General features: G+C 41.9%; 1 protein-coding gene across 9 annotated transcripts in view; it reads left to right on the top strand.

Annotated features, from left to right (window-relative positions):
* The window catches only part of plrdgb (PITP-less RdgB-like protein), a 114,006-nt gene that overhangs the window by 72,550 nt on the left and 19,720 nt on the right, over positions 1-21,736 (top strand). For 7 of the 9 annotated variants that reach the window (XM_043221664.1, XM_043221659.1, XM_043221662.1 and 4 more), the window contains 3 exons: positions 6,700-6,879; positions 7,040-7,188; positions 12,105-12,221. In XM_043221664.1, the coding sequence (XP_043077599.1) occupies positions 6,700-6,879; positions 7,040-7,188; positions 12,105-12,221 (446 nt within the window). The remainder of the gene's footprint in view (positions 1-6,699; positions 6,880-7,039; positions 7,189-12,104; positions 12,222-21,736) is intronic. The other 2 variants (XM_043221661.1, XM_043221660.1) reach the window with 2 other exon arrangements.

The following is a 21,736-nucleotide window of genomic DNA, read 5'->3' as shown; positions in this document are numbered from 1 at the left end:
GGACCAGGCCTCAGTCCTCAGTTTCTCCTGATGCCGAAGGCCGGGGAAGAGGTTGCCACAAGCAGCGCTCGAGGAAACAGAAACATGGTAAATGTGCGGGTGTCCGTGCTAGGCTAACCACTAACTCTAGCCAGCTGGCACTCCCCTCCATCTTTCTGTCCAATGTCTGTTCACTTGATAATAAGATGGACTACATTCGAATTCACCAAACTACACGTTGTGAGTATAGGGATTGCTGCGTCTTTGTCTTTATGGAAACGTGGCTCAGCGATAGAATTCCAGATGCCGCCATTCAGCTAACGAGGCTATCCATATTTTGTGCCAACAGAAATGCTGCACTGTGCAGTAAGATTTGCGGTGGTGGTGGTGGTGTTTATATCAACACGGAATGGTGTAAAGACTCTGAGCGAGCTCTACAAAGCTATTAGCGAGATGCAGAATGCTCACCCCGATGGACTGTTTTTCATCGCCGGAGACTTCAATCATGCAAATCTCAAAACAGTGCTCCCTAAATTCTATCAGCATGTGGACTTTGCTACGAGAGGAACGAACATGCTGGATCTTGTTAACACAAACATTCCTGCCGCGTATCATGTGGAGCCCCGCCCCCACCTCGGCTACTTGGACCACATCGCTGTTATGTTGATTCCAGCATACAGACCACTCATCAGACGCTCTAAACCAGTTCTGAAACAGATTAAAACCTGGCCAGCAGGATCCATCTCTGCTCTCCAGGACTGTTTTGAGTGTACTGACAAGGAAATGTTTAGGGAGGCTGTAACCAACGGCGATTCCATTGACTTGGATGAGTACACATCATCAGTGACTGGCTACATTGAGAAGTGAGATGATGTGCCCGTCACCACACGTTCCAACCAGAAGCCATGGATGAATGCTAACCTGCGTGCTCTCCTTAAAGAGTGAGACTTCGCCTACAGAGCAAAGGACCGGGTGGCTCTAAAAACAGCGAGGGCCAAACTGTCCCAAACTATCAGAGCACTTATACTAATAGAATCCACGGGCACTTCCAGAACAGCAGTGGCACGGCAAATGTGGCAGGGCATCCAAGGGATCACCAACTACAAGACAACTTCACCTGTCTGTGATGGTGATGCCTCCCTACCAGATGTGCTGAATGACTTCTATGCACATTTTGAGGCACAGAATAGCACAAGGGTGAGTAAGTCCACCCCTTATGCTAACAACCCGTTACTCTGCTTCACCACAGCTGACGTGAGGAAAACACTTTATAAAGTTAACCAATGGCAGTCTGCTGGACTGGACAACATTCCAGGCAGAGTACTAAAGGAGTGTGCAGAGCAGCTAGCTGATGAATGTCTTTACTGATATCTTCAATATCTCTCTGAGCAGCTCTGTCATTCTGACGTGCCTGAAAACAACAATTGTCCAGATGCCTAAGAAGTCTGTGGTTTCCTGCCTCAACGGCTATCGTCCCGTCGCACTCACACCAATTGCGATGAAATGCTTAGAGAGGCTTGTCATGAGGCACATCTAGTCACAGCTACCACCCTCACTTGACCCATTACAGTTTGTGTATCACCCAAACCGCTCTACGGACAATGCCATCACTAAAACCCTCCATCTCGCCCTCTCACACCAGGATTCAAAAGGAAACTATGCACGAATGCTGTTCATTGACTTCAGTTCAGCATTCAACACCATCATCCCTCAGCAACTTATAGAGAAGCTGAGCCTGCTGGGCCTGAACACTTCTCTCTGTAACTGGATGCTGAACTTTCTGACAGGCAGACCTCAGTCAGTCCGGATCGGGAACAGCATCTCAAGCACCACCACACTGTACACTGGAGCTCCTCAGTGCTGTGTGCTCAGTCCACTGCTGTTCACTTTGCTGACTCACGACTGTGCAACGATGCACAGCTCCAACCACATAATCAAGTTCACTAATTACACAACCGTGGTGGGTCTCATCAGCAAGAACAACAAGTTAGCATACAGAGATGAGGTGCAGCAGTTTTCAACATGGTGTAGAGCCAACAATCTATCTTGGAACCTCGACAAGACCAAACAGATGATTGTTGATTTAAAGCGAGCAAAGAGTGACCATTCTCCACTGTGCATCAATGGATCCAGGGAGGAGACCGTCAAGAGCACGAAATTCTTTGGTGTTCATCTGGCGTATAACTTCACCTGGTCACTCAACACCAGCTCTATCACCAAGAAAGCCCAGCAATGCCGTTACTCCCTGAGGAGGCTGAGTAAAGCTCACCTCTCTCCACCCATCCTGACTATGTTTTATAGAGGGACCATTCAGAGCGTCCTGTGCAGCTGCATCACTGCCTGGTTTGGGAATTGTTCCGTATCAGATTGCAGGACCTTTCAGAAGATAGTGAGGAAAGCTGAAAAGATCATTGGCGTCTCTCTGCCCTCTATTATGAACATTTACACCACACGCTGTATGGTGGGCCGTAAAGCCCACAACATAACACATGACCCCACACACCCTTCACACACACTATTAACCCTCCTGCCATCTGGTAAGAAGTACCGGAACATTCGGGCCCTCACAACCAGACTGCTGAACAGTTTCTTCTCACAAGCCATCAGACTCCTCAACAATCACAGCTATATGTAGTTTAAAGGACAATAAAAAACCACTTGACTTGACTTAACTTAGCTTAACTTAACTTGTTTTCTAGTCTCTTCGGAAGAATGTTGTAAATGATAGTATTGAAGATCTAATAGCACTAATAACAAGATACAACCACAATCAGATGATAGAAGTAGGTCATTTGTAACTCTCATTTGTCTCAATACTATGGTATTGTCTAAAATGATTGGAAATCTTCGCAGATACCATTTTTCTCTAAGAATGTATATAGTTGTGACGATACTACATTTTCTAGTATATTTGACAGAAAAGGGAGATTAGAGATTGGTCTGTAATTTAGTCTTTGGGGTCAAGATGTGATTTCTTAACAAGAGACTTAACAAGAAACTACAGCCAGATTGAAGTTTTGGGGACCTATTATAATGACAATGATGTATTAATAATGGTCAAAATAATATCTATGACTTCTGAAAGCAAATCTTTTAATAGTTTAGATGGAATAGGGTCTAACCTATGTCATGGAATTTTCAATTCAAAATGACGTGAAGACTGAGAATGAAGAATCTAACAAATTTGTCTTTGTCTTGCTTTTTATTTCTCTGCGCAAAGGAACAAAAAAAAAGATCTGGTTTACATACAGTGGAGTCTGTGAGCAAAGAGATAACAGTGGGCTCACAGGCTAGACATTTTATAGGCAAAAGTATACATTCCAAGGTTGCTCAAATCCATCTTGAAACCAATTGAAATAGTTCAAAGTCACGTCACCCATCTCGTGCTTACTGTGTCTGGTTATTCTCAAGTTTATCTACCGTCCTTAACACAGATAAGGTATTCTATACCCAGATGAGGTGGTTTAACGTGGTTTAACCGTTGTCACGCACACATTATTTTCCATACCTCTATCATCCCAGTTCTCTGTTTGTTCGTGGTCAGTACAATGGTGTTACAAGTATATATATATATATATATATATATATATATATATATATATATATATATATATATATATATATTTGCTTAATCTATCTTTCAGTGAAGTTAGTTTAATTCACTGTTAAAGTAAATAATAAAACAATTAAATGTAATCAATTAAAATAATTTCCATTACACCTACATATTGCTGGTTTAGATGATTTAACAAGTTTGTACAATTCTTCCTCTCCTGTAATAGAGAATGAGTGGAATTTTTCCTCAGGGGATCTATAGTTCACTATCTGATGTGATACTGTAGCTGATAGTTACAATTTGATCTCTGATAGTATCAATCTTGGAAGTAAAGTAGTTCATGAAATCATTACTGCTGTACTCTTGGGGAATGTTCGCACCTGTTGACGCCTTTTTTTGTTTATTTAGTCACTGTATTGAATAAATATCGGGGGTTATGTTTGTTTTCTTCTAAAAGAGACTAACAATAATCAGATCTAGCAGTTTTTAATGCTTTTTGGTATGATAGGATACTCTCCCGCCAGGCAATACGAAATACTTCTAATCTTCCGGACTGCTCTCTTTAGGGTGCGAGTATTCTAATTATACCATGGAGTCAAATTGTTTTATTTCATCTTTCTTAAGCGTAAAGCCGCAACTGTATCTAAAGTGCAAGAAAAAAGAGAGTACTAACTCAGAAAATCATCAAATTCTTTAATGAAATCTATGTGGTGCCCTGGTGGCCTCTATACAGTAACAAGTAAAAACATGACAGGGGATTTATCACTAGCACATGATTCTATAGATAATGTTATATGCAGCACCAAAACTTCAAATGACTTATACTGAAAGCCTGTTCTCTGAGAAGTATTGTAGCAACGTCTCCGGCTTTACCATTTAGACATGGCTCATTTTTATAGCAGTAATTTTGGGGGGTAGACTCATTTAAAGTAATGTATTCATTTGGGTTTAGGCAGGTTTCTGTCAAACAGAGCAAATCTAGGTTCTGTTCTTAGATCAAATCATTTATATAAAGTGCTTTTTGTTGAAAGGGATCTAATATTCAAGCCATGTTTTATCATATGCTTCTTTGTATTATAAATAGTTTTTATTTGTTAAACATTAATTAAATTATTGCTTTTGATTTGGTTTGGGCGTTCTCTGCATATTCTAATTCAGGGAACAGACACAGTCTCTATAGTGTGATATCTAGGTGAAAGAGTCTCTATGTGCTGAGAATTAACTGCCTCCTGTGACGTAAGGCGGCTAGCAGACAGTCGGTTTAGCCAGTCTGCCTGCTTCCTTACCTGGAGTGTGAGCTCTAAGACTAGATGTCAAATTTCTCAATATAAGAGCGGCACCACCCCAAGGAGAGATGAAGACCATCTCTTTTTAACAGGTCAGGTCTGCCCTGGAAACTCATCCAGTTGTTTATAAAACTTATGTTATTCTGCGGGCACCTCTTAGACATCCAACCATTGAGACCCAGCAGTCTGCTGTGAATCTCATCACCCTGGTAAGGGGAGAGGACCAGAGCATATTACATTGTCTGACATTGTACTCTTAAATTCACACACTTCTTTAATGTTATTTTTTGTGATCTCCGACTGGTGAAGTCGAACACCATCATCATCGACGTGAATAGCAATCTTACCGAATTTACGTTTTGCATTAGCAAGCACTTTTAAAGTGAGCACTTTTTTTTAAAGCTCCTGGTAAACATTGGACTATGGTGGCTGGTGACTCTATTTTCACGTTCCGTACAATAGAATTGCCAATTATTAGAGCATTTTCATCAGGTTTCAGGAGTGGGGAGAACCAGTTTGATGTTCTGTTCTGAACAGAAGAGCAGTGTTTTGACCTGCGATTAGTGTGCCTCACAGTCACCCAGCTGCCTTGCTGTGCATCCAAAGCATTATCTGCAGCCCTCAAATTCTTTCTGTCCTCAATTAAAGTTTGGAGCTATTTCCCTGCATTTATCACATGTGAATCCCTGATCACCGACAGAGAGAGAGAAACTATGGAGATTGGATAATTTACAGTGGAAACAGTGGAAAAGAAGACAGTAATAGGCATGTAAACGTGAGTGGGAGCGATAGTGATAAGCTGATCAGCTAATGAGTGCAAACTAATGCACTGCACGGTTTTAGATTAAAGCGAGTGAACGAACAACAGTCGAATTTGCTAGACTAGTTTGATAGATAGTATTAGTGGTATGTAGATAATTAAGTTATAGTTGATCGCTAAAAGAACAGAGAGTGATAAATGGAAGAGCGAAGCTACACGGCGCTACAGACAAACGAGATATTCAGTATGTCTACAGGATCGCGAAGTAGACATTAAGCAAATTAACTACTGCTTCAAATCTGATATCTTTTGTACATGACTCAAGTTAAACACACAAAAGTAGGCACGCAAACATAGGATATTTAGTAACATTAATTCTTATTAAAAATGGTAGATTAAGCAGATCTATGTGTACATTAAATTATATTTAGATATAAATGGTCCTTTTTCTGACATAAATGTTAAACACTGAGCTGCAGCATCTGAGTTTTCTGCTGATCACCTTTATGAGATTGCCTTGGTTTTGAGTCATCAAGCATAAGCATCTTCATCTGCTTTTATTTTGGTTAGTTCCAGATTTTTCCATTTACGCCTTGTGACAGGCTTACACAAATGAGATTGGGGATTGTTTAAAAACATTATTAATTAACAAATATACCTGCAATTAAACTAATTAAATTAATCAGCAATTAAACCCGCAAATGCCCCTAATTTCAAATGAGTCTGAAAATAACTAAAAACCATCATGACTGTGTCTAGAGGCTAATAAGTTTCTTTAATATTTATTTTTTGGACCCACTTGTCTTTATTTTAAATGTCTTCAACTACTCTGTACTTCAGTTGAACTAATTTTTTGCAGTGCACTTACTGTGTGCATTCATTTTAACTTTTTCAAAAGTTTTAACATTGTAACTTACATTTAGAAAATACAATTTCTTTTATTTCTGTAGTTTCATCTATAATCACACTGTGGACTCTCTACCCCTTAACCCACCTTTAAACCTAACCTAAACCTGACCATATCTATTCAAGGTCTAGGTTAATATTTTTTACTTCATGAAATTCTTATTCAGTCAATAAATTAGGAACTGTTGTGTTTGATTTATATCTCCTCAAAGTGGACACTGTGCTCAGACGCTTCTCAGACAGCAGTGTTTCTGTAGATGGATTGCCAGAGCAGTGCTGCAGAGGAAGCGTGTCCTGCAGGGGCAGCGATCGAGTTGTTCCACTTGGCCCTGCCCACTCGGATGCTGAGGAGTCTGAAACTACCCCTAGCGGGCCTGTTAGCATCTCACACAGTGAGTCTCAAGAGCACAACATGACCTTGAATCAGGTGCTTTCAGGTTGTTCATATATTTTATTCATTCCCACATGGAAGTGAGACTCTTTGATGAATATGTAAATATAGGCTATTTCAGGCATGTATACCATAAATCCCATCTTTTCTTTCTCACTCAGTATGTAGCAGGTGGTGGGGGTTGAAGCGGTTAGATTATGTGCTGTACTGTCCAGATGTGCTCACCACCTTTCCCACTATAGCACTGCCTCACCTTTTTCACGCATCGTACTGGGAGTCCACGGATGCTGTGGCTTTTATTCTTAGACAAGTAAGTACAGTTCTTTGCTACAAAGTAAGTACAGTTCTTTTTTTAAACATGAAAGAATATATTTTACATGTTTTAGTGTATTCACACAATGGAAGTTAAAGGACTTCAGTGTTGGTTATTTTTCAGAATACCATAGTTTATGTTCCACAGAAGAAAAACAGGCTTTGAATAAAATGGGGTTAACAGAAGTAAAAAAATGTGTTTTAGGAATCTTAACTTTTATAAAGACTTTTTGGGTATGAGACTTCAGTCTTTGCAACTTTACAGACCTTATATATGCACAAAGAGCTTTTAACACTCCAAAGACAAAGGAAAACCTGAAATTACATCATGTGACCCCTTTAACTTGCTTCAGATCAGACAATAACACAGTTGAGAATCAGAACTGATTGAAAAACAGTTGTTCTCAGGAATTGTATTGTTACTAGCTACATGCAAACATAAAGACTCAGTTTGAAGCTGTACCAACAAAAAAAATTTTAATTAATCAAATGAAAAAAACTGTTCCATAGTTTTCAGCCACAACTATACTTTCAGGGAATGCTGTATCAGCCAAGCAACTGCCATTGATATAAATGGTATTGCTAATTATGTAGCTTTCTGCAGCTATTACAAACATCCTTGTTTAAAACTCATGTTAACTCGTAGCTGAAGAATTAACCTAAGTTAGTTGGTACAGCTTTACCCGGTAAAGTTAGCAAGTAACATTAAAATAATCCATACAAGGCAGTAAAGAAAAGTGTATGTGGTTTAACGTAACATACAGGGAAGGGATGCTATGTCAAACAATAAGTCTTCTAAACAACCAGTGGGCGGGGGGCTTCGGGGGAAGGAGAAGGCCAAACAGAACAGACTATGTAATAATGCTGATATGCGTCATCCAGTGACTATATTTAGACACATGTAGAAGTGATTCTGTCAAAAGATAGAGAACTATGGGCCCATTTTCTTAAAGATTCTAAGAATTTTCTCAGAGAACTCCTATTTTAGCTTAAAAATTTATAGCAAGGAGTCTTAGCCTAAAAGTAATTCAGGACCAATCTGAGAGCAACTCTAAATGAGGGAAAGAACAATCTTAGTTAGGAGGCAGGGCTGACCCCGTTGCTAGCTATGACAGACTCTTTTAAGAGTAGGGTCTATTATAAGCCTACATTTTGAAATTACAGGGTTAAATGTAAATACTCTCTCTCTCTCACACACACACACACACACACACTATGTATGTGTGTGTATATATATATATGTGTGTATATATATATATATATATATATATACACATACATTATATATATATATGTATGCTATTCTTTATTATTACCATGCTGTCATACTTAACATTTTATTTTAAACAGTGACACAATAAGGTTCTGAAAGTGCTGTAATTGTTTGTGTAGTCACTTTGCTTTGAAGGTTGTGAAATACCTGCTCTTAATTCTTAAGTCCTCATCCATGCTCCTAAGAATTTCGGACCATAGGACCTATTTTAAGTGTTAAGATGCTTTCTGAATTACTTTTTTTCTTTACTAGGATATTTTCTTAAATTTTGAGAGGAAACACAGATTTTTAGGAAATTTCTTAGAATTTTGTTACTAGGAGCAAATTTTAGCACTAACATTTTTCATGAATACAGGCCCTGGCTTAAAGTGTTCACCAAATGTTAGCTAATATCATGCTGGAGGACACAGACTCATGGGAGAAATTTTAACAACACATTAGAAAGTAGGGCACACAGAAAGGAAAAATGATACCGGGGCCGCATCACTCCCTATCAATGCCCCGGTATGACCTCATCTCCCAGAATAAGCCTTCGTTCCTCAGGCCACAGCAATAAGCGTTCAGCAAACCTGATATCCTTTGATCACTAGCCAGCAGCCCCTCCAGCCGACGCACCGGCACACGCTTTCTCAAGCCACCAACGCAGCTTAAGCTGGGGGTGCAGTTTCCTCCCCAGTCCTTGCATTATCCTACCCAAAAGCCTCTTCCTTACCCATGGCCCCCAGCCCCGCCATCCAGTTCCAGTACAACTCAGCCTCAACCAACTATAATAGCCAGCATCCCTCCCCTCCTCCCCACAATTTTGCCTGCCACTATAGCTGACCAAAGAGCAAGACTGTAAGGGTCCCCCTTTTCCTGCAGAGTGGAATCCAGAGGCCCTGGTCGAAGGTCAATGCGTGTTCGGTCTTTTCTTTGCGTCTCGTTAAAAATCACTAATATTTATTAACCTTTTGTGTTTCCAATTATAGTACTGACCTTATATATAATTTTATCTGACAATCTTTCGTGATTTTATTTATATTTATTAAAATGTAACTGCTGATCCTTCTAGTTGTGATTAAATTTGGATCATTAATTAACTATAATATTTCCTAGTTTCGACTTATCGTTCGTTAGGAGTCTGGGTCGCTTAGAGACCTTGTTTGGCTAGAACAGACTGACGACACATCTGGGCTAGTCCAGGTCTTAGTCAGAGGCTACCCCGTAGATCGCTTACCTTAGTGCAGCCATTTCCTCGATAGACCCAAAAAGAGTAATTTTTTATGAGTTCCCTAAGCCAGTTTGGTGGCCAGAAGTCAAGATCTCAAAAATGTGCCCCCGGCTCCATCCATTGATCGTTGATCTGACTCACCCTAGCACGCCAACAATGCGGAAAACCTCAGAAATCACTAACCTACTAGAAAAGTCATTTCAGACGATAAGTTAACCAAGATTAATGTTTATTTTGCCAGGCAAGAATAGTTTCCAAATTGGTATAATTTATATACATTTACACAACTGATCAGCAGTACAAAAATAACACAAAACAAAATAAAACAAACTTAAAAAGTCATTATACCTGGTCTTTAAAAAGTACATAGTGTGGGGTATGCGAACACACACCACACAGGCCGATCTGGCTACAGAATCGCGCCTTGTTGTGTTTTGTCACTTTCCTTATATACTCAGACCAGACAAAGAGATACCAAATGTAGTTGTATAAACCTTTTGGTGTTTAGGTTCCCGTGCTCCAGTGTCACGCCTGGCTGGAACACGTTCAGAGACCCAAAACGAGGGCACACCTCCTTCTCAACAGAACACAGTTCTACCAAGTTCTTAATCTTTTCCGTAATATAAGTGATTACTGTGAAATTGTAACCAATTTACCAATCGCACTGAGATTAAAACATGAGAGTGAAGAACAATAGGTTCACAAGACACATGATATATAATGCCTTATTCCTAATGAACTTTAAACCAACTCTTTTTGGGAACAAGGAGGGGAGGCAGGAAGAGCAGAGGTGAGGAGGGTGTCATAAACACAACAGGGGGGTGGGGTTGTTTACTCTCTTTTTGAAGTCCTTTTGTTCCTTTGGATATCCCTTCTCAGATTAGTCTTATTGCATTTACAGGTTTTGATTCACCTCCTTACAGACCACCTCCACTAATAGCACGGGATATGGCCCCCCATCCCCTCTTTTACCTAACTTTTCTCATTCTTTTCCTGTTATCTTGTCCCCGGAGCCATTCAAAGCACAGGCCTGCCTCCCCAATCGGTGACCTTTCTCCCCTCCAGCACCCCCTTGCCCACCCATCCTACACCTTATCCTCAGCCACACCCCTACCCATTTTGCCAAACTCCCTCACACTGGATCCACTATCTGCAATGATATCAGGACCCAGATTCTCTCAGAAATTCAGGACACTTGCTCCAGAGACACAATCCCTTATTCAGAACTAATATACCTCTGAAGTTTCCCCCAGAACATTGCAATCCCATGGAAATGCTGTAAAGCATTCCTTTCCACCTATAACATTCCACGATTACTCCTTGCTGTTATTTCTTTTTTTAATTTCTTACCTTAATATAAAAAAAAAATATACACATTTTCCATAAACTCATATAAGGTTCAGCCTCACCTCAAATCAGCTACACAGACACAAAGATCCCATCCCATTTACACAGACACTAGGCAACCCATCAAAATTTTTATTAAATGTATCACTACTCTCCGCAAAGGCTATAATTGAATCCACACTGCCTTCACACCATGTTGAATAACAAAGCCGTGTCATTCTTTATAAAGCAAAGCAAGCCAGACCAGGCAAATTTTTATTAAAATTTTTCATCTCCAATCATCTATCTTCCCAGGCTCCTAGCCATCCTTCAGCTCAGGAAATCTCAATCTAAATCCCCCTTCAACCTTCTTTTCACTCTGGTTTCCCAGCAGGTAATTTCTCCAGCCATTTTTTCAGAATAGGAGCAGCAACTACTGGCTGAAAAAGGTCTTCCACAACAGCAGATTCAAACCCTGGGCAACTGGTCTTCGCTTTCAGAAGCTACATTTGATCAGACTATCAGACCCTCATCAGCCACTCCATTTAATCCAGTCCATCCCTGCTGCCACCACAGGAGCCCCTCACATACATCCACCATCGTAGCAGTGGACACTCTCACTAGAGCCTTTCACATGCACCCACTGTTGCAGGAGCTCTTTCATCTCTTTCTTTAGAAATAAAATATTTCCGCAGAGGCCAATCCTCCTCCCTAAATAAAACAACGTACACTAAGGATATCCAGCAAACTTCTAATTTTAGCCATGGTTTATGGGGGGAAAAAATTTATGTATTCTGGCTGCTGAGCACGGATCCTTCTCCCCCGACAGGGAGGGGGGACCTTTAGCTTGGGAGTACTGCCGAGTTCTGAGCCCTCTCTCTGGACAGCAAATAATAATAAATGCAAAAAGACTAAATAAAAGGCATGTTATAATAAAATGTACATTGGTATGCATGGAACTGCTTTTTTTTTAAAAATATGAAAAAAAGAAAACACAAATAGTGCTGAGACAAGTGGTCAATACAAGTTTGGGATTAATTCAGACTAAGCCTTGAATTTATAAGATTGGGAATTCACAGAATCAATTTCTCTGCCATTTTGTCAGGTAATGCGATGTGACTGTCTGAAGACTGGGGAAGGTGATTGTTTGGATGCTATTCCCATTTCTCCATCAAGCCCCCGTGAGAAGTGGCTTCACAGACGAACACATGTAAAACTACGAGTGAGTATCACAAAAACAACATTATTATTATTATTATTATTTATTATATCTCTCGCAGAACACCACATTTTAAAATATTGTTGACAAAGTATTGGGACACATAAATTCTACCGATTATCATTGAATTGATTACAGAGACCATCTCTGCATTTAATAACAAATTGTTCAATCTCGTCATTATACACCCCTATCATTGTATTCTTCTACTTTATACTGTTCAGTGCTTTGATACAATCTGTGTTTTTAAAAGCGCTATATAAATAAAAATGATTGATTGATTGATATTGTAGTAGTGTTTTATACCACTTTTTGGCATCTGTTGGAGAATTAATCTGCAGATTTTTATTATTAGTAGTAGTATTAATAGTTGTAGTATTAAAGAAGTCTTTTATGCTCACCGAGGCTGCGGTTATTTGCTCACAAACCTGTTTAAAAAATATATTTTGAAAATAAATTAAAAAATAATATAATATAATAACTTTTCTATTTTTCTATATTTTAAAAATGTGTTTCTGACAAAGCTGAATTTTCAAGCAGCCATTACTTCCAGTCTTCATTCCCACAAGATCCTTTAAAAATCATGCGGATTTGCTGCTCAGGAAATATTTCTTGTCAGTGCTGTGCGGTCCCCAGGATTTGATTAATAGAAAATTCTAAAGGACATAACCTATTTGAAATCCTTTGTAATGTAATCAATCAATCAATCAATCATTTTTATTTATATAGCGCTTTTAACAACACAGGTTGCATCAAAGCACTGTACAGTATAATGACAGGGATGTATAATGACGAAAGTGACCAATTTATTATTAAATGCAGAGACGGTCTCTGTAGTCAATTCAACAATAGTCACTAGAAGTTAAGTGTCCCCAACCAAGCAAGCCAGAGGCGACAGCGGCAAGGAAACAAAACCCCATGCATACAGAATGGAGAAAAAAAAACTTTGGGAGAAACCAGACTCAGTTGGGGTCAGTTCTCCTCTGACCGGACGACCAGCACTTAACTTCCAGTTACATTTTAAACGCAGCTGTGTCAGGTAGTGTAAATGACTTAGTGTGTGCGTGTGCGTGTGTGTGTGTGCATCAGGATCTGGTGATTGGTCCACGGGGCGCATCTAGGTGTTCTGGTTTCTGATGAACATAATCTCTGGGTGCTGATCCACCATCTAGTCTGGATACAAACTGTGAAAACAGATTGAGAAAGAGACAGGACTAATATTAGCGTAGATGCCATTCTTTTTACGATGTCACAAGTACATCGTATTGTAGGAGTAGTGTTCCCGGTTCCAGCAAATCTAAGTAATGCAGCCTAAAAATCCTTTAACGGATTTGAATAATAAAAGGCGTGTTGGTGTGTTATGTGTAGGCTAAGTTAAAAAGATCTGTCTTTAATCTAGATTTAAACTGGCAGAGTGTGTCTGCTTCCCGAACAGAGTTAGGGAGATTGTTCCAGAGTTTAGGTGCTAGATAGGAAAATGATCTGCCGCCCGCATTTGATTTTGATATTGTAGGTATTATCAAATGGCCAGAGTTTTGAGAACGCAGAGGACGTGCAGGACTATAATGTGATAAGAGCTCGCTCAAGTATTGAGGAGCTAAACCATTCAGGGCTTTATAGGTAATTAATAAGATTTTAAAATCTATTCGATGTTTGATAGGGAGCCAGTGCAGTGTTGACAGAACCGGGCTAATGTGATCATACTTCCTAGTTCTAGTAAGGACTCTGGCTGCTGCGTTTTGGACTAGCTGAAGTTTGTTTATTAAGCATGCAGAACAACCACCCAATAAAGCATTACAATAAGCAGCTGCCTTTTTTAAGTAAATACCTTAAAAAGAACACATAAAAAAAACTGTTACAGTACTTGTACAGTAAACTTAGTGACATCAAACAATATACATTCTATACATTCAATATACAAATATACAAATAAAAATATACAAATTAAATTCCTGTTAGTGTCATAACTGTAAGAGCTCATTTTAAACTCCCTTGGCTCAAACTGTAGGCGTTTTTACGTAACTGATTCAAATGGATATTTTACCATGTTGAAGCTCATCTACTGCAATATTAAGTCGGTCAGTGTAGCTTGTGGTTCATTTTTTATGTTTACTTACTCTGTGTGTAAAGAAATCATGAACATGAACATCCTTTGAGAACTTGTCAGGTATTTCCACATTACTAAAAAAATTGAAAAACTGTGAAGTACAACAAAACTGTCCTCTCTTAACCTCACTAAGTCTCACAATATATGTATTCACAATGCAGAACCATTTCATTCTTTCTCTACTTCTAATGAATTATAATTTAATTTGACCCAATTTTCCAAACCATTTATACAGTTCTTGAAAGAAGAAAGTGTTTCTTAATCAATCAGTCAAAAAACACCTTTAATTATATAGAGCTTTTAAACAATATTGTGTTAAAGCATTTAACAGTATCAAATTTGGAAAATAGTATATTGTGTGTTATGGTGAGTGTTCCTGGTTGTAACGGATTTGATTAATAGAAGGGTAATAGTGTACTATGTGTAAGCCAGGTTAAAGGTATGTGTCTTTAATCTAGATTTAAACTGACAGAGTGTGTCTGCCTCCCAAACAGTGTTAGGTAGATTGTTTCAGAGTTTGGGTGCTAGACAGGAGAAGGATCTGCCACCCACAGTTGTTTTTAATATTCTAGGTATTCTAGCTCTTGAAAACTTGTTAAAGCACAGTTTCCCATTTTAAAAGCAAATTAAATTTTATTCCAAAGATCTTGTTTTATTGTGTTTATTGGAATGATCAGCTTTTTAAATAAATTAGTTTTTCCTTGCTATTAGCTTCTTATAGATTTATTCTGTTTTGTTCTGAGTAGCTGTTGTAAGGAGGTGAATCAAAACCTGTAAATGCAATAAGACTAATCTGAGAAGGGATATTCAAAGGAACAAAAGGACTTCAAAAAGAGAGTAAACAACACACGCCCTCCCTGTTGCTTTTATGACACTGTACTGTTCTCTTTATATCTTTTGCTTCCTAGCGTGTAATATAAATAAACAGCAAGCCAAACTCCGTTCAAGAGCCAGGATATGAGCGCCTTGCTCCTTTAATAGTCCAATATGTGGGTTACACAATTAAACTGTTCGGCCATTGAACCGAGTAAAACTGTAAATGAAATAAAAGAAATATAGAAAAATAATTAGTAAACTGTAACAAACATAGTTTAACAAGTACAATGTATACAGATACATCGCTAACTCAAAAGCACGTTTAAAGTGTTCTCAATACAAACAAATAGTGCAATTTGTGCTCAGTGATCACTAACATCTTTGTTTACATTAACGTAACACTCTAAACCAAACATACTCTTCCGCAATATAAACGGGACCGATTCATGATTAAAATGAACTTACAGCCAATGCTTTCGACAGGGTGTAGAAGAAAGATTAATCTAAATTAAGCTAAAGTTTATCTAAGTTAATCTAAAGTGTTCGCTGTTTCCTATTTCCCACTGTGCGGTTCTCTCGCGGAAACCCGTCAAAATAAGAGTCCTCGCATAAGACCTTATACAATCGCGGCAGGCAAAATGAAACTTAAACAGAACATTAAAGAATCGCATAGATATAATATTAATAAATGCAAATGTCCATCATAAATCACACACAGCCTCTAAGAGAGGCAGAACAGACACCCTCCTCACCTCTGCTCTTCCTGCTTCCCCTTCTTCAATCAATCAATCAATCATTTTTATTTATATAGCGCTTTTAACAACACAGGTTGCATCAAAGCACTGTACAGTATAATGACAGGGATGTATAGTGACGAGAGTGACCAATTTCTTATTAAATGCAGAGACGGTCTCTGTAGTCAATTCAACGATAGTCACTAGAAGTTAAGTGTCCCCAACCAAGCAAGCCAGAGGCGACAGCGGCAAGGAAACAAAAAGAGTTGGTTTAAAGTTCATTAGGAATAAGGCATTATATATCATGTGTCTTATGAACCAATTGTTCTTCACTTTCATGTTTGGTCTCATTTGAAAGGTCTCAGTGCGATTGGTAAATTGGTCTCAATTTCACAGTAATCACTTATATTATGGAAAAGATTAAAACTTGGAACTTGGAATTTGGAAATTATTCTTGCCTGGAAAAATAAACGTCAATCTTGGTTAACTTAAAATATTGTATGAAATAACGTTTCTAGTAATAATAACTAATAACTTCTGAGGTTTTCCGCATTGTTGGTGTGCTAGGGTGAGTCAGATCAACGATCAGTGGATGGAGCCGGGGGCACGTTTTTTGAGATCTTGACTTCTGGCCACCAAACTGACTTAGCATGCTATTACTTAGGGAACACATAAAAAATTACTCTTTTTGAGTCTATTGAGGAAATGGCTGCATTAAGGTAAGCAATCTACGGGGTAGCCTTCGACTAAGACCTGGACTAGCCCAGATGTGTTGTGAGTCTGTTCTGGCCAAACAAGGTCTCTAAGCGACCCAGACTCCTAATGAACGATAAGTCGAAACTAGGAAATATTATAGTTAATTAATGATCCAAATTTAATCACAACTAGAGGGATCAGCAGTTACATTTAAACAAATATAACTAAAATCACGAAAGATTGGAGTCATATTTGGAAAACCAAAAGATTAATAAATATTAGTGATTTTTAACGAGACGCAAGGAAAAGTCCGAACACGCATTGACCTTCAACCAGGGCCTCTGTATTCCATTCTGCAGGAAAAGGGGGACGCTTACACTGTTGTACTGTTATATTTAAAGAATTTGTTCTGAAATCTCTAGTTGAAGTGCCTGTGAGATTTGCTAGATGGAATGCCATCCTGGATTTCTGCCACTCCATCAAAGACTTAATTTCTCATAATCCTTTGCCCAGATTCATTAGCACTCATTGTTTGCACCTGTGTCTCATTTACCCTGTCTGCTCCCCCTCTATTAAGCCTGGTTTAATTTGTAATTCTTTGAAAAGTCTTGTTAGTTGTTTCACTGATCACAGCGTGGGTATAAATAAGCAGTGGGTGCAGTGCATATTCAGGTTTTCACTGAGGAGCCGAGCTAGTGACCTGGCCCCTTCAGCGGAGGTGCAGCACCGTGGCGACGGGACGTGACGTCTCCGTTCCCTTCTTCAGGGAACGAGGGTTACATACGTAACCGAGACGTTCCCTTTCAGTCTGTCACTCTGAGTCACGTCAGATTACCAACAAATTGGGATCCCTACCAAAGCGCCATGGACGCTGCCTCTTCCAGTGTACTGTGGGAGCCCACTAGCCCCCTCAGTCTATCGGCGTAAGTCTGGGCTCGACCACAAGAAGCCAGCTACTATTGTAAACACTACCCATTCGTAAGACTGGAACACTGGGGAACGTCCCACATTCTAGTGAACAGGGACGTGCGGAAGTCCAGCCTTCCCGTAGGAGTTCTCGGAACGAATGCGCATATGGACAATATTTCAGTTTGCATATGGAAAATTGGAGGTGATTGAACCCTCTTAGATGGGCAGAAGGTCTGCTGGGGAAACATGGGGCTCTAAGGCTATGCCGTGGAAATACACACATAAAGTCCTTTTGGGGTATTTTACATGGCTCCCTGCCCTCACCGGTTCTCACAGATTCATCGAGAGTGCCTGGTGTCAGATGCTCCGCAACATCTGGCTGCCGAGGGGAATAGAGGAGCTCGACAGGGTCTACTGTATGGACGCTCTGGAGCGGTTAACAAGCCGACTCGAAACCGGGCCTCTCAGTGCTTCTACTCATTTGAGGTGAGAACACAGGAGGATACCGGTTCCACATGTAGGCTATAGAATCTAGCGAACATGTTATTGGTCGCCCAGTCTGCAGCTCTACAAATATCTGTCAGCGAAGCGCCACGAGCCAACACCCAGGACGATGCAACACTTCTATCCAGTGAGCCATCCTCTGCTTGGAGACGGCACTCCCCTTCTGCCGGCCTTCGTGACAAACAAGAGCTGGTCTGAGGTCCTGAAGCTTTGTGTCCGGTCAACATAGCATCTTAGTGCTCGGACGGGAAAAAGCAACGTCAGGGCTGGGTCTGCCTCCTCCAGGGGCAGCGCTTGAAGGTTCACCACCTGGTCTCTGAAGGGGGTAGTGGGAACCTTGGGCACGTAGCCGGGCCGTGGCCTCAGTGTTACCTGGGAATCCGAGGGCCCAAACTGTAGGCACGAATCGTCGACCGAAAAAGCCTGCAGGTCCCCTACCCTCTTGATGGAGGCCAATGCGAGCAGGAGCAATGTATTCCTAGATAAGAACTTTAGCCCAACTGCTGGCAAAGGTTGAACGAAGCCTGCTGCAGTGCTGTCAGCACTACAGACAAGTCCTAAGAGGGTACAGTAGGGGGTCGTGGAGGATTCCACCTACTGTCCCCCCTCAGGAACCTGATGATCAGGTCATGCTTACCCACAGACCTCTCGTCTATGGGGTTATGATTTGCAGTTATCGCAGCCACGTAGACTTTAAAGGAGGAGGGAAACAGCCTTCGCTCCAACCCTTTCTGCAAGAAGGTAAGCACGACTCTGATAGGGCAATTTCGGGGGTCTTCACCTTGAGAAGAACACCACTTGATGAACAGGTTTCACTTCAAGGCATAGGCCTGTCTTGTGGATGGCGCTCTATCCGAAGAAATGGTGTCAACTACCCCTTGAGGTAGGTCACCTAGAGCCTCCGCGTCCTATCCAGAGACCAGACACGGAGTTTCCAGAGGTCTGAACGTGGGTGCCAAAGGGTGAAGATCAGAAGATCCTTCCTCAGAGGAATCAGCCAAGGAGGGGCTGTCGCGAGGAGCACAAGTTTCAGGAACCAAGTCTTCGTGGGCCAGTAGGGTGATACTAGCAAGACCTGCTCTTCGTCCTCCCTGACCTTGCACAGTGTTTGTGCAAGAAGGCTCACTGGGGGAAATGCATACTTGTGTCCCCTCGGTCAGGGAGAAAAACCACTGGCAATGAGAAGTCTCTGGAGAGGCAAAAAGGTCTACCTGAGTGGCTCCGAAACGTTCCCAAATCAGCTGAACCGTCTGGGGATGGAGTCTCCATTCTCCGGGTAGTGCAGCTCGTTGGCTGCCTGCACTCTCTGCCTTGCACACTCCTGGAATGTGAATGGCATGAAACAGACTAGTACATGCTGGCCTCGAAGGCAGTTCTTGAGACGGCCTAGGTTGAGATGTACTGCCAGCAACTTTAGGCAGTTGATGTGCCATTGCAGTTGAGGGCCCGTCCAAACCCCTGATACTGCATGCCCGTTGTACGTAGCCCCCCAGCCAGTGGTGGAGGCATCCGTGAAACCACAGCATACCTGGAGACCTGCTCCAGGGGCACTCCGGCCCGAAGGAACGGTTCGCAGGAGCCCCCGGGATAGCCTGGGAAGATTCAACCAGGCATCCAGAGACTGAACTAGCGGCTCGAGTGGAACCACAGACGTGCAGGCGATGGGGTAGCGAAGGGGAGTGCAGGGACCCGGCTCGGGCATCTCGTGGCCGGTCCGTAGCGGGGTCTGAGTGTGTGCAACTCTTGCATTCCCGCAGAAGTGAGGCGTGTAGGCCGTTGGTTCGTCCTCCCAGTCTTCCCACTGCTGCATGTTAGCCCAAGAAGAGAGTGAGTGTGGTGCGGAACTGGCCTGCTCAACTCCTCGTTCTCCCTGGGGACCCAGAGACAGAGGAAACTGCTCTTGTCGAGGTTTTGGGTAGCACTGACCATGAGGTCAGCGGTGAACAAGATTCTCCACCCGGCAGAGCAGCTCCCTCCATCCCCGAATCGCCTGTCTGAGTGCCTCTTGCACCTGCGCTTTCCTCCAGGTTTGGCAGGAGCCTGGGCAGGCTGGGGCGACGAGCTGGCTGAGGCGGGCCATCGGCAGCTGGGTGGAGGCAGCAGCTGCACGCCGAGGCAGGATGTTTATTTTTTCTAATCACCTCAGTCTGCTTCTGGGCAGCAGAGAATTGCTGGGCAAAGTTCTCCACTGCATCGCCGAAGAGGCCGGTCTAGGACATGGGGGCATTCAAGGAACATGTTGACCAAACACAGCTACAGATGGTGTTCCTGGACCACCGTAGTGGCCATCACACAACCCAGAGACCGCGTCATGACCTTCGTCGCTCGCGGCGCGATACAGAGTTCTTTCAGAACCTCCGGGTCATGACCACCCCGTGCAGATCCTTCAGTGCCTTGGCCTGATGAACCTGCAACAACTCCAAAGCATGTACTGCAGATGCACAGGCACTGCCGTTCAGAACCAATGAGTACCTGCAGGCCCGGGAGGGGAGCACAGGATCACCGCGCCAAGTGGAAACGGCATTGGGACACAGCTGCATCGCAACTGACCGCTCCACTGTGGGGGGGTCACCGTATACCCCCTGCCTGCGCCGCTGTCAAGGGTGGTGAAGGAGGAGGAGCCACTGGGGCAGTTTCTGGCAGTGAAAGGTGCCTTCTACATCCCAGTAAGCTCCTCATGCACTTCCAGGAAGAAAGGTACCAGGGTGGGGCCCTGAGAACCAGCGTGAGCCACCCTTAAATACCAATCATCCAGCCTCGAGGGCACGGGAAGTGGTGGAGGTTTCCACTCAAACCGGATCTTCACTTCCAGAAATGTCTGGCTCACCTTCCGATGCAGCGATTGAGCCCAAGAGGGTACAGCTGATACCCCACGTGAGGGTCCAGACTATCCCTTTTGCAGCTCCACTGGTTGCAGAGTTTAAGCATCGTGTCACAACCAACCTGTGACCACCTTCCCGCAAGGAGATGATTCATCCACAACCGCCACCTCAGCATGCTTAGTGCCCAGGCACACGAGGCAACGATTGTGACCATCACCTAACACCAGGTAACACATCCAGAAACACATGGGTGTATGTCGTCTGAAGCAAGACCCACGCTGTCTTCCAAGACGCGTCGGGTTTGCCAGACGTAACGTTGTCTTTAAAAAGATGCACCCGCGAATGCTCTTTTAGTGGAAAACAGGGGTATAGTCGGTTTGCACACAAACAGGGGGGTAGTGCAGCCTGATTGTGGCAATCCACTTGACGCAGGAAAACGACCTCCGCTGAAACGCCATACTCCAACACTCGTAGATCGTCTTTGGAGCCAAACAGTCACGCTCGGCTCCGAAGCAAAAAGCTGAATATGCACCCGCTGCTTATTTATACCCGCGCTGTGATCAGTGGCAGCTGGATGCGATTAGCACATGCCAATCTTCAATTGGCTTGTTTAGATACACTCAAAGTAAATTGCTCTCTCGAAGCGAGATCCCAATTCGTCGGTCATCCGACGTGTCTCAGAGTGACTGACTGAAAGGGAACAACTTACAATAGCCTGCGCCGTCATTTGTGGTTATATAATAGTAAGACATTATTCAAAACTATTCTAAATATTCTATTTGTGTACATTCACAATAGAAACAAACTGCTTTCTCAAGAGCGTGTGAGAAACTAAACAAAATATAGGCTTATATTTGTTTTACTTTTTTTTGTTAATTCATTATTTAGAAAAACATTTCACATAGGTATAATTATTTCTTTTAATATATA

The sequence above is a fragment of the Puntigrus tetrazona genome, chromosome 21, assembly GCF_018831695.1.
Source record: "Puntigrus tetrazona isolate hp1 chromosome 21, ASM1883169v1, whole genome shotgun sequence".
Classification (NCBI taxonomy): Eukaryota; Metazoa; Chordata; class Actinopteri; order Cypriniformes; family Cyprinidae; genus Puntigrus; species Puntigrus tetrazona.
The sequence above is the reverse complement of the archived record's forward strand: the minus strand, read 5'-3'. Positions and strand labels throughout refer to the sequence as shown.